Source organism: Sturnira hondurensis, unplaced genomic scaffold (assembly GCF_014824575.4).
Source record: "Sturnira hondurensis isolate 20B ecotype Veracruz unplaced genomic scaffold, ASM1482457v3 Scaffold0005220, whole genome shotgun sequence".
Lineage (NCBI taxonomy): Eukaryota > Metazoa > Chordata > Mammalia > Chiroptera > Phyllostomidae > Sturnira > Sturnira hondurensis.
In genome coordinates, this window is record NW_028077851.1 from 1,537,554 (window position 1) to 1,550,156 (window position 12,603).

The 12,603-nt window shown below is 38.3% G+C and overlaps 1 protein-coding gene across 3 annotated transcripts in view; it reads right to left on the reverse strand.

Moving 5' to 3' along the window:
* Positions 1-2,031: 2,031 nt before the first annotated feature.
* The window catches only part of PHEX (phosphate regulating endopeptidase X-linked), a 189,429-nt gene continuing 178,857 nt past the window's right edge, over positions 2,032-12,603 (reverse strand). For all 3 annotated transcript variants that reach the window (XM_037046228.1, XM_037046229.1, XM_037046230.1), the window contains 4 exons: positions 11,590-11,655; positions 10,245-10,349; positions 5,546-5,622; positions 2,032-2,662 (listed from right to left, as the gene is read on the reverse strand). In XM_037046228.1, coding sequence (XP_036902123.1) covers positions 2,560-2,662; positions 5,546-5,622; positions 10,245-10,349; positions 11,590-11,655 — 351 coding nt within the window. In that variant the 3' untranslated portion in view covers positions 2,032-2,559. The remainder of the gene's footprint in view (positions 2,663-5,545; positions 5,623-10,244; positions 10,350-11,589; positions 11,656-12,603) is intronic.

Genomic DNA, 12,603 nt, shown 5'->3' on the forward strand with positions numbered 1-12,603 from the left:
TCCAATGCCCAGAGAAGAGTTCACTGGCAGAACATCTGGTATATGAATCAGAGACGTGTGGTATGGCAGTCCTAGTCTGAGATCCAATATCTAATTTCCTTTTAATTTACCATAATTATTTTTGTAAAACTTTATGGCTCTCCTCCAGTGGATGTGCTTAGCAAGGACTGCCAAAATCCTGTCTTCTCTTCAGAATCACATTCTTAGGCCAGCTTCTCCCTACTTCTTTCCTTCCCGTCCGATTGCATTTTGCCTTCTTCGCTCTACCACTTAATCAGTATCTGCTTCTTTTAGCAATCTGTATTGAAGAAAAGGGATAAGAGTATAACCTGGAAACTTCAACATGAGCATACATCAGCACAATCCTACTAGTAAAATTGTTCTAGCTAGTGGTGGTTTTTTTATTAATGCTTCGGTTTCATTTTGTTTTAATAATGGTCACCCTTTCTATAACTTGCAGCCTAACTGAATTATATCAGGTAAAGTTAATCATGACAAGGTAGCCTCATCATTTAGAAACTTTGAGGGCCCCAAGCAATCACCAACCAGTTTTCCTAAACCAACAAGTAACTAAACAATTCCCATTTTTAAAGTCATAATTCTACACTTTTATCAAACACTTTCTCTGATTTGCAGGAATAGGTTTATTTGGAGTTTAAAAAAGACAAATCTAGAAGGAAAGTATTTTGCATGTAAGCATAACAAACCTCAGCTGATTTTCAATGTCCGAATGCAGGAATAAAACAAGGCATATCTTGTGTGTTAAAAACACATCAGAATAATTTTCCTAGAGAAAAGGCACATATACTTCCAGAACCCCTAACCTAATAATGCTTGTTTTAAAAAATTACAAACTAAGGTCATTCTTAAGCTCTGGTTAAAAGGAGGAAAATATAGCTGCCTTTCAGAAGTTTATCCATTTGGAGAGGAAGAAGTCAAGGGAAAATCACTCTCCTTTGACTAACGCAGTATAATCATTTTCCTCACGATGGTGCCCTGCATTTTTCTCCCTTTAGAAGTTCCCATGGTTACAAAAGGATGTGGCACAAACATATTTAAAAAAAAAAAAGAATGACAAATCACAGGGATGCAAAATGACTTCCTATGGTTAGTCAGAATTTGTCATTTTGCTTTTGACATTTTCCTATTGGCCCACTTAATCCAGAACCACATATACAATGAATAATATAAAGGGGGGTGGCTATTATAAGAAACCGGAAATGCCAGGTAACCACTTTAAGGCCATTCCAATTGTATCCTGCCCGCATGTGCGCACGCACATACACCCACTAGTAAAAGTTGGAGGAGTTCACTTGAAAGGATGAAACTCTGCAGATCAAAACCGTGGTACTGCTCCTTCTTACAGTCTCTTTAAAAGGAGACTGGAAGAGTAAAAATTGTTTCTTTGAACTATGCAGAGAATTTGACATTTAATCAATAGATTCTAAAATGTCTTCAAACAAATTTTCAAAAAGCTTTTTTTGAAAGAGAAGGAACATTAACTGTGCCCAAACAGCAGGGCACTTCGTGTCCTCCTCAGCGTGGCCTGGCCCTTTGCACTAAAATGGAATGAAACCTGTTGTGCCTAACGGGAAATCAGAAAACCATTTGCTTGGTTCCTACTAGTTTTAGAAACAGGAGAATGCACATATAGGAGGGTAGCAAGAAAAACAGAAATCGGGCTAAAGGATCATGTCTGGCAGATGGATATAATCACTGAGGTTCAGGCAGATGACATCAAATTTTGGACATTTCATCTCCTTGTGTCCATGCTGTTACATGGTTTAGAGTTTTGACTTCTTCTGGGGCTTGTAGATGTATCCTTTCTTTCTTTCTTTTTGTTTGTTTGTTTGATAAACTCAAGTCCTTTATCAAGTCGTCTTAATCCGGCTTTGTTCAAGCTGATTTGAACAGGACGATTGGTGACATTAGATATAAGCCATGAGGCCATTTTCATCCCAATAGAGGCCAAAGCTAAAGGCAAGAACTTCATCAAAAATTTTGTAAAATGAAGATACAACATATTTCAAATTTAAGTGCCTTAGATTTAATAAATGCTGTATAGCGACAATACATAAAATCTAGTACCTCATTTCACAGAGCAGGAAGACCTCACAGGTATCCGTGCACATGTCCTCATCATTGAGGGTTAACAGTTAATAGACTGAATTTTTTTCTGGGTACATTCTACTTAGGCCCCTGCAAAGCTATACATCAAAATGCTATGTACCATTTAGCTTTGGCTTACACACTAAAATGGTCAACGACAACAATTTAGCAGATAGCGTCTTAACAAAACTAAATATCCCAGGGATTTATTTTTGTCAGGTTGGTTTTCTAAAGAAATATACTTTGTTCACCTCTTGTATTCCATTTTTTAAGCCTTACAACTTTGCAAAGACACTGTTTAAATCCAAGCAGCACCAAAATAATGAAGATGCATTAAAAATAAAAGTCCTCAGGGGAATATAGGCCTAAAGGAAGCAGGTGATGCATGCCCAGTGCAGCCTCTGCTGGCACCGTACAGCTCTCTTGGGACGGCACAAACCAGCAGTCCAGCTACCAGAGTCGGCAAGAGTCCACGCCCCTGTTCATCGTGGAATTGGAGGGACAGTTAAAAGCTTTCTGGAATTCTTCAAAGTTGCTAATTGCACCATTGACCCTGAAAAAGATACGTCAAAGCCCATGTCATTTAATTCTTACATATTAATGGATTTGGGAGAAACTGGAGCAGCATATTGCTTGAAGGGATGTTGCATTCATTTAATTTCTTTTCAGGGGAGGCAACTGAAGCCCCAAATGGTTAAGTAAATTCCCCCCCAAAATTAACAGAGCTGATGCTAGATCCAGCACCTCCTGAATGCCAGGCAAACACTCTTACTAAGCTTCTATATATTTTCAACTTCCTATGAACAGTAAAATTTACAATTCCTATATACTGAGCATAGGACTATATATTCCTATAACTTTATTAATTCCTATAAACTATAGGATTTATCAATACTTAGCTTTTCCATTTTTAACTTATCTTTTTATGGAAAGTATAACTGATACAAAGTGTACATGTCTTAAATGTAAAGCTCACCGATTTTTTGCATGTATGTAACATACCCATGTTACTAGCACCCAGATCAAAACATATTTCCAGCACCTAGAAGGTGAGCCCACCAGTAGTACATCCAAGGATATCTGCTAGTCTGACCTGTGTTGCCATAGATTAGTTTTGCCTGTTTTTGAATTTCGTATGAATAGAATTACAGAGTAGGCACTCTTTTGTCTCTGATTTCTTTTACTCAACATTATAATTGTATTGCTTTCTTTAAAGAACTCATTCATTGCACACAAATATTTCCTCTAAATTTCTATTCTGTTTGAAGGGTCATATTTCTCTAAAATTTGGTTCATGCAACAATAAGCCAACAAATGGTGTCTAGTCATTTATGAGTTAACTGGCATTTACTTCAAAATCTGGGGTTTTGCAAATTCCCCCAACTGCAGTCAAGAGTGCAGATTCCTACTCAGCACTCTGATTGTATTTCCGATCTGTGATTTCTGCTGCACTCACAATCTATAGTTACTGCAAACATCACTGGCACAAACATCATTGCTGGCAAGCCAGCAAAAAGCTCCCCCTTCATCCATTTTTCACTCAACTGCATGCTCAAAGGGCTGACTAGAGTCAGCAGTCTGAGTCACTATTTCTTCCCTACTGACTTCTTTACCTATGAGCATTTGAGTGAATATAATGGCCAATATCCCCCCCCCCAAATTCCCNTCACTCAACTGCATGCTCAAAGGGCTGACTAGAGTCAGCAGTCTGAGTCACTATTTCTTCCCTACTGACTTCTTTACCTATGAGCATTTGAGTGAATATAATGGCCAATATCCCCCCCCCCCAAATCCCCATAATCTCTTGTGTGTTAGCTGGAATGTTTAAGTAGGGATGCATATTTATTTCATGATGCGATTCACCCTGGGCAAATGTTACAGATAGGATTTAGCTAATAATTAGTAAGTATGCTTTGCCAATGATCAGCTAAAATCCAACATCACAGGGAACTAGTTAATAAAAGGAAATCATTTCTAAAACTTATCTGTTGCGTAATTAACCTACTGTGTGGCTTCATCTGCACTATTTGTCAGTAGGAGCACATTTTAGTCCATTAGAGACTGACAGCATTCTTGACAGTTTGACCCAGTGGGGGAGAATTTCTAACACAGTGATTAGATTTTATGCTATTGAGTAATTTATAGTCAATTTCTGAAGCATTTCTAAAGCAAGGTTTTAGAAATAAGACTTTTAAATACAGGAGAAATTTTAGATGACTTTCCTGAAATATGTTAATGGATTCATTTAAACATTAAATATAAAAATATCCAGGTATATGTTCTAAGCAAAGAATGAATAAGTACAAATTATTATGGTTTTGTGAATTTCCTATTATAATTTTCTGTCCCCTACTACAGAAAATTTCCCTCAAACTACGCCAAAAATGTAGCACAGGGTAAATAATATTAACCTTAATTTTATTTTTACCTAATATTTTATACATTCTGACAATTATATAAGATTGTTGTTCACAATCCTTTCCCCTTCATATATAAGCAATTGTTTCAAAATAAGACACCAACTAAAAGCTAAATGCACAGCTTTTGACTCTGGGTGTATATTATAATAGCTAACTATAACCATACGTCCCCTTTGTGTTCAGGGCTATGCAGGGCTACTCATTTATGTTTGTTGGCTGGCTGCATGAAAGAACAAGATGCATTAAACAGAGTATTCCATAACACAAAATAAACCAGAGCTCTGAGTGTTTCGAGATACAGTACAGCCCTGGCCAGCATGGCTCATTGGACTCAGTGCCAGCCTGTGAAGCAAAGGGTTGCCAGTTCGATTCCCAGTCAAGGTACTTGCCTGGGTTGTGGGCCAGGTCCCCAGTAGGGGGTGTGCGAGAAGCAACCACATGTTGGTGTTTCTCTTTCTCCCTACCTTCCCCTCTCTAAATGTAAATCAATAAAATCTTTTTTAAAAAGGTGCGGTACATAAGATAACATCCTTGTATAAGAAAAGAAACTTTTTTTGAATACAAAAAAGGTAGGTGGTTGGACAAATTGAATATTTCAGTTTACTAAGCACGCATGGTGCTCATGGAGCCATGGATTGCTTCCTTTCACAAATGGAAAGATAATAAACAGGAATTAATATTAAAACTATGATCTGGATCCTAAATTACCTTTGGAGTCATGTACAATCTAATGGATCTCTTGACACATTACTAGATTAGGTGTGTACAAATGCCCACTACAGGAATTTATTTGAGAAAATGCTGACTAAACCAGCTTCCCACTGAAAGAAAAGATGCTAAGTTTCTGTTTGGCCAGGTTTTTTTTTTTTTTTTGGTCTGCAAAATGGAGATATTACTGTTCACAATACAGGATTTTGTTCACATCACCTATTTGGTCCAGCACTGGAATGGCTGCAGAGGGGAAGAAAAGAGAAGATGCACAGTGAAAAACCAGTGTCGCCCATTTGCCCTTTTACCTAAACTCAGGTGGACTGTGAGCACCAATTTGAACTTGTTCTCGGGCAGCTTCTGGCCTATAGGAATTGCACCTTACCTAGAAGAGAAAAGCATCCTGGTAATTACATTTCCATTCCAATTATGCATTTGCTACTGGTTTAACTACTTCAAATTATACTGAAGAGTAATTTTAGACTTGATGAATGACAGATTTAGGAGATCAGATAAAACCTTCACCAGTAGTAACATCTATTATTCTAATCTCCAGAGTAGACATTTTTATCACTGTAAATAATTCCACAACTTGAGTAAATTAGGAAGGTTTCCAGACAAATGCAATGAATCAAGAGAATAGTGTATGTACCCAGGAATCAACCAATGTCTTCATTCAACTAATATAATGCTTGCAGTAGCCCTTATCAAATGTAACTACATTCATTTGAATCAGGAAAATGAATCAAGTGCCCATTATCGAGTATGGTCATGAGAAGTTAGCATTTTGCACCTGGGGGCCTTGCTGGCCTCACCCTAGAGCAGCCCTTGGATAGGAGAATCCTTGTCCATCTTCTGTGCAATTATGCATGGCTGTATGACTTGTGCTAACCAGTGAAATGTGAGCAGAAGGGATATATGTCATTTCCTGGAGAAGTTTTAAAAAACTGGCAGAAGTTTTAAGAGCCTTCAGAACAATTTAAAATGCTCCATTAAGGGCCACTGAACAACATTTCCTCATATTCCTTTGGTACTCCTGGGGTGACCATGGAAGCCCATGTCAGGATAAAGACTCCACAACCCAGGTCCCTGAGTAATAACTATGAGCAGAAACCCAATAGTGACCCATGTTGAACAAAGGGCATGAACAAGAAATAAACGTCCCTTGTTTTGTCTCTTATGGTGCTCATCTACTTAAGCCTGACTGAAGGTATGTCTTCAAATATGACATAGTCCTACCCTTTGCAACATCATGGATGGAACTAGAAAGCATTATACTGAGTGAAATAAGCCAGGCGATGAAAGACAAATACCATATGATATCACCTTTAACAAGAAGCTAAACAACAAAACAAACAAGCAAGCAAAATATAACCAATGACACTCAAATACAGAACAGGCTGACAGGGACCAGAGGGGAGAGGGGAGAAAAATCACAAGGGAGAAAATCACAGGGGAAAAGGGGAAGGACTCATATGAACAAGTATAAAGGACACATGGACAAAAACTAAGGTGGGGGGCGGAAATGGGAGGGAGGTGGGGAGCACTGGGTGGGGCAGGGCTGGGAATATAAGACAGAAAACTGTACTTGAACAAGAATTAAATTAAAAAAAGAACTAGGATGCATGGATATGATGGGGAGGCAATTCAAAGTGGAGGAGAATGGAAGCAAAGGCATATTTGAGAGGGGAAGAAACAGAAAGACATTCAGCTAAACTGTGGTGCATAAGGGGCAGTACTTGGGGGGGGGGAGATGGTGCCAGGTTTCTGAAGCCCTGAGCAACAGCCTCAAGTGCTTAAACTATATTTAAACACTGTTATGAGCAGGAAAATGATAAAAATCCTATTTTAGAAAGATTTATCTGGCAGGGATATATAGAAGTAGAAGGAACTTAGAAACTAGTTAGAAGATTATTTATGGGCCCCAGGAAGGCTCCCAACAAATGTCTACTAAATAAGTAGAAATGCGAATGGAAAGAAGCAGAAAGATAAGAATATCCAAGGGGGAAAGGTGGCAGGTCACAGACACTGTAGGAATACAGGAAGCAGGAGAGGCGATATGATACTATGGCTTTTCATCAAGATAAACCATCAGTCACAGTGGTTCTGAACTTAACTTTGAAGATGCTTTTGTCACGTGATTCTTTAATTTCCTCAGAAACTAGCTACTGTGAAGTTGTTTCTGACACTCAATTTTACCTGATTTTTTCTTATGTTATTTTTTCCTTCTATTCTTACATTATTGTTCACTATTGTCTTTGCTTCATATTGTCATTTCCAAGATTGCTATAAACACATTATGGTTGTTAGTGTTTTCTTAGTGTCTTCTTAGGAGGGAAGATACAACTTTACTTCCTGTACATAGACTTATTCAATGTACAAAAGACTGAAAATCCCCTCATTCTGTCAGTACGAAAAGCGCTAAGAGAAATTTCTCATTAGTGATATAAAATGGCTTTCTATTTTTCCTATACCTCACTAGTTTAAAATAAATCAGATATGGCTTGCAACCTTATTTGGAGACATTTCAAAAGTATGACTGTAATGTTGCTATGCTATCAGTTAGTTCACTTCATCTACAAAGACATGTTGTGAACTAGGACATAACTAAGATAGACTCTGAGTAAGTAAGAACCTAAGTAAGAACTGATGGACCTTGTACTTTGTCCTCTAGAATAGAGGTCAGCAAACTTTTTCTATAAAGCAAAATATAGTAAATAAATTAGGCTTGGCAGACCATAAGGTCTCTGTTTCAACTACTCAACTCTGCCACTGTAGCACAAAACCAGCCAGAGGCAATAAGTAAAAGAAAGTCTGTGGTTATTTTGCAATAAAACGGTATTTACAAAAATAGACAGCAGGTCATATTTGGCCATGGGCCCTGGTTGGCCAAGCCTTGCTCTCAAAACTTCTGATTATGCCTCTGTGTGCACTTCTTTTAGCTATATGAAGTCTGTCCAGAACGTATCTAGCCACAGAAGAAGCTACAAGGTACAAGAAACATTGTATATAGGACAATGACACCTCAGTCCCCTTCAAGGTAGGCACCTTGGAACCTCACACGCTTCTCCCAATTGCCATCAGCTGCCCCATCATATCTTCCTGAATTTTATTAATGGTCTGAAATCTCTTCCCTTTCAAAGGTGATTTTAGTCTTGGGAAAAGCCAGAAGTCACAGGACGCCAAATCTGGGCTATACGGGGGCTGAGTCACCTGGGTGACTTGATGTTTCACCAAAAAAACTCTGCACAAGATGCAATGGTATTTCAGTGGCATATAACACAGACAGTGGTGAAAAGATACTAAAGTCAGTAAATCATGTCATGAGGTGGGTGGAATAATCCAGAAAAAAAAAGTTCAAGGCCTAGCCAACAGCTGACAAAATAGGGTAATGAAAAGAAAGAGTGGCTGAATCTGAAGAGCATTTAAAAGAATGAAACATCTACCTTTTGGAACACACATCATAAAAACAAGGACAGATAAACGAAATAAGACCTAAGAATCCAGATTTTCTACCCAGGAAGACCCAAAGACTGGGGGTGTTTTAGGAGAAATGAGAAAACTAAACAGAAGTCATTTTGTTCATGACTACAGTTTTGTTGATGTTAAATGGCTAAATAATATTTTATTCAGGGCTGTCATGTCAGCTTTAAGCAATACAACACTCTGGGACAGGTGGAAATCATTTAGGCAGAATGGAGTGAAGAAGACATGGGAATGTATGAACTTACTGAGGAGAAATAGCAGGAACAAAAGGTTGTACTGATTAAAACTTTTGTGGAGTTTTGAGCATAGAGAGACATATTTGCCCACTTGAATCCATGTGTCAAAACTTGCCACAACCCATCCCCGACTTCTTTGAAAATGGGGCCTATAAATTTGTGACATAAGCCAGTGCAGTAGTTAATAACAAAGAACTGGCACTTGCTTCACTAGACAGACTCGCCAACGCAGAACTGCGCCTTATTTAGTGCGTGTCATCCATCTCTGCTCGGAGAGCCCACTGAACTCACAAAAGAGTCACGTGACTCTCCTTGCCTTTGTTGTTTTTTTTCCAGCTGTAGTGGTCATCACCTATTCATCTGACAGTTGGGAACACAACCTGTGGCTCCCCCCCAGGGTGAGAGTGGTGAGATAGTCAGCAAACAAGGTGAAGGAGGAGAAATTCAGGAAAGCAGGGGGTCATGAAAGCCAATGGATAAGTAACTAGAAATGGTTATTATAAATGCTTTCAAATAGTAACATTAGAAGTCAGACTGTATTACACAAATATCAAGTGAGTTCCCATAGGGCTGGTAACCCACTTTATAAAAAATGCCAATAAACCTTGATTCAATTAGTTAATTATGTCTCATAGCGGACTGGGTGAAAAAAGAGAAGCAATTGAGAGGTACAAATTGGTAGTTACAGAATAGTCATGGGGATATAAAGTAGAGTAGAGGAAAGATAGTCAATAATACTGTAATAACTATGTATGGGCCAGGTGGGTACAGGAAATATCAATGGGAACACTTTGTAAAGTACATGACTGTCTAACTGCTATGCTGTATACCTGAAACTAATACAAAATAGTATTGAGTGTTTTAAAAAAGCTTCCAATTAAAGTACAATAGACTAAAAACTGATGTCTCATAGAACATTAAGAAAATGAAATTTGCCCTGACCATTGTGGCTCAGTGGATTAAATGTTGGCCTGTGAACCAAACGGTTGCCAGTTCGATTCCCAGTCAGGACACATGCCTGGGTTGCCGGCCAGGTCCCCAGTAGGGGGCGTGCAAGAGGCAACCACACACTGATCTTTCCCTACCTCTCTTTCTCCTTCCCTTCCTCTCTAAAAATAAATAAAATCTTTAAAAAAATAAAATTTATCCTAAAAATAAGCAGCAAGATAAAAATTTCAACTGAGATCAAAGTTATGCCATTAAACTTTTGTTCCAAACCTTTGATCAAAGAAGCAAACCAAAGTCCCACATTTCACCTTTGATGCCCCTTCCTTGGTCTACTCACATGAGCATAACTCAGGAAGAAGAGCTGGTTGTTGTTGAATGTGATACCTGGTAGAAGAGGCTCCTCAACTCCCTGCCTCTTGTCATTTATCCATTTTCTGTAAGCCTGATGAGAGAAGCAGCACAGGTGACCCTCTGCAATGATAGCTTTTCTCCTTTACCATCCAGTGCAGAGGTACTAAATATGCCCTCCGCCATGTGCTAAATGTACCTTGTCAAGGTTTCCATTAAGAAAACAAACCTAGCCCTGGCTGGTGTGGCTCAGTGGATTGAGTGCCAGTCTACAAAGCAAAGTGTCGCCTGTTCAATTCCCAGTCATGGCACATGCCTGGGTTGTGGACCAGGTCCCTGGGGGGGGGGCATGTAAGAGGCAACCACACATTGATATTTTTCTCCCTCTCTTTCTCCCTTCCTTCCCCTCTCTAAAAATAAATAAATAAAATCTTTTTAAAAAAAGAAATCAAGCCTAGAAATGCATGTCAATATTATACTGCTCAACAGGGAAGTAGGTTCTCCTGCAAAAAACCCTTACATTGAATAAATACCAAAGCAGTAGGACCAAAGTGTTCACTTATTAAATAACAACCCTTTCCCACAAAAAAGATATTCTTTCTCTTCCTACCAGGGAACAAACAAACCTAACACAATGACAAGGGCTGTGGAAACAAATTTGGGGGTCAACATACTGCCTTTTTTTTTTTTTTTTTTGCCAGGTAAGAGGGAATAGTCTCATCAATCACCATCAGCTTGTAAAATAAATATATTTTAACTAGAATAGAAGAAGGATATAATCTCAGAATAACAGCCTTCATCTTCACATTGGATGCATTTAGCTTTATGAAAATCTTTCCCTATCATGCTTATGTTTGTTGTTTAACCACAGACCAGTAGGTGGTGAAATCATTATTATGGACTCTCACCTGGCTAGCTGTATAAGAACCACTAGCCTCTGGTAATAATATAGAAGTCTGGTATTTTAAGAAAAAATTCGAAGGACGGAAAACTCACATGAACCTCACCCTGAAGAGATTTCTGTAGCATGCTTTGATATTATTATGAATGTTATCTTCTGAAAACTATATTTTAAATACATGATTCTTAATAGCAAAGATTATTCATTAGGAAGTGATTTTATACCCCAAAAATAAAAGAGGAAGAAATGTAGCTCTATTCATATAACAGACTATAATAGAGTCAATGGTGAAATATAATACTAATTACAGAAATGCACAGAATTTACAGAAATCTTAATCCTCAAGAACATGTCTATGGTGTAAATTGAGGTGCACCCATATGGTGTTTTAGAGCTTAGTGTTTTAAATCACAGCAAATGTTGCAGTACGTACCCTAAAAGCTTCCCGCAGACCTCCATTGTCAGCAATATTTTCTCCCAGGGTCCTCTTCCCCTTCACCTAACAACAACAACAACAATAAAAAATAGTGTTTTGCAGTCAACACTATCATTCAGCAAGAGGCATAAATATGATAGTGAAAAAAAGTGCCATGTTTTAAAGAGAGAATTGCATTCCATAAATAAGAGGTGTGTATAATACAATGTACTATGATAGGAAACTAACCCCAGCAAGGTGCTCCTGAATAGAATCATTTCTATTTTATTATGCAACACATTTCTTTCTGCCCCACAACTTTATTCTCACCCATTTAGCCAGCTCCAATAAAATGTTAAAAATATTCTGAGTAACTCTAGTTTAACAGGGAAAAAATAGAAATGTCAATATACAGATTACATTATTTGATTAACTTGCATAATGGCAGTATTATTTTCAGTGTGCTTATGTTTCCAAAAATTTACCATCACATGGGAACAAGAGTTCCCATCACCAACCATCACCATTTCACCTTCGGCAATTTCCATGAAAAATTAAAAGGAAGGTAGTTCTCATGGGGACCAAAAATCAAATGGAAGTAGCACATACCACAAGATCGAGTTTTGCAATATGTATGATAACCAGCCAAGCATGCTGAAGAAACTCTTCCAAATAGTTGAAGATTGTTCCTTAAACCCTTAAATAGGCTAGGACAAAGAGGCTAAACCAATACTGCCCAAAAGCCAAAATCCAACCTGCCGCTGTGTTTGTGCAGGCTGCAAGGTAAGACCAGATTTTGGACTTTTCAGTCACTGGGGGAGGGAGGAGAATCAAAAGAATTATAGTATTTTCTGGCATGTGAAACTTACATGCAGTTCAAATTTCAGCATTCACAATTCAAGTTTTCCTGTAACACATCAATGCCCATCCGTGTACATGTTGTCTGTGTTGTTTTATCACCACTGTGGCAGGACTGAGTAACTGCAATAGAGACCTCTCAGCTCCCAAAGCCCAAATTATTTACTATCTGGC